This window comes from Acanthamoeba castellanii (genome assembly GCF_000313135.1).
Source record: "Acanthamoeba castellanii str. Neff unplaced genomic scaffold scf7180000083955, whole genome shotgun sequence".
NCBI lineage: Eukaryota > Discosea > Longamoebia > Acanthamoebidae > Acanthamoeba > Acanthamoeba castellanii.
Window position 1 is genome coordinate 15,153 of NW_004457443.1, and position 973 is coordinate 16,125.

At 60.9% G+C, this 973-nt stretch overlaps 1 protein-coding gene across 1 annotated transcript in view; it reads right to left on the reverse strand.

Moving 5' to 3' along the window:
* ACA1_316340 (Ser/Thr phosphatase family superfamily protein) overlaps window positions 1–811 on the reverse strand; it is a gene marked incomplete at both ends in the record, with an annotated part of 2,093 nt that extends 1,282 nt beyond the window's left edge. Inside the window, 4 exons of the mRNA XM_004339777.1 lie at window positions 93–117; window positions 220–330; window positions 466–583; window positions 700–811. Coding sequence (XP_004339825.1) covers window positions 93–117; window positions 220–330; window positions 466–583; window positions 700–811 — 366 coding nt within the window. The remainder of the gene's footprint in view (window positions 1–92; window positions 118–219; window positions 331–465; window positions 584–699) is intronic.
* Between the last annotated feature and the right edge of the window lie 162 nt (window positions 812–973).

Sequence of the window (973 nt, forward strand, 5' to 3'; positions counted from 1 at the left end):
GAGGAGGAGGAGGAGGAGAGCAGGAAGGGCGGCAGCGGCGGGGAGGTGAAGTGGAACTCCTCGCTCCATTCGTCGCTTAGCAAGTTGCCCACTCGGTAGTAGTACCGCGTGGAGGGCCTGCGTGTGCGCACACACCACACGACACACACGACGCACACGACGCACCGTTAGGGGGGAGAGATAGAGAGAGAAGGGTGTGCGATGAGCGCTAAGTCGTACCGTAGGTCGGGGAGGAGGGCATCGTGTATGAGGCCTCTCCACCCGCCCTGCGAGTAGGTGTGAGTGGACGCGGAGACGCCGAAGGAGTAGGTGTTCGTCGCCAAGCCATACCTGCCAACCGCACACACGACACACACACGACACACGACACGCGCACACACAACACACGACACGCGCACACACGACACACGACACGACACAGGTTAGATTGTGATGAGGCAAGCAGCAAGAAAGGTGTGGGCGTACTGGACGGCGGCTCCGGAGTCGGTCGGCGCCCCGTTGCCACTGCCCGCCGAGGAGGGATCGGCGTCGGCCAGGTGGTCGACCCAAGTGACTCCTATCTGCGGAGATGCACCCACACGAACTGCACCACCGGACGGAGTAAGGCCAGCCGCACACGACACACGACACACATACGGCACACACACGACACACGACACACGACACACGACACACACGGCCTGACGAAAGTGGTCGTACCTCGCCTTCCCTTCTCGATGGCGTCAATGTAGGCCTCTGCGTTGTTGTGGATGGACAGGTGCACCTGCTGGAACTGCTTGCGCAGGGCCTGTGGGTCGTCTTCGATATTCCTCTGCGCACATCGACAAACGTCATCATCAGCTCATTCTTGGGGGCTCATCGATTGGGATTGAAAATCAATGCAATGAGGAGGCCGAGCTGCTACCTCGCTCTCTGGAGGGTAGGGTGGAGGCTCGATGGTCGAGGCCTCGGGAGATGAAGAGTCCGAGGACGG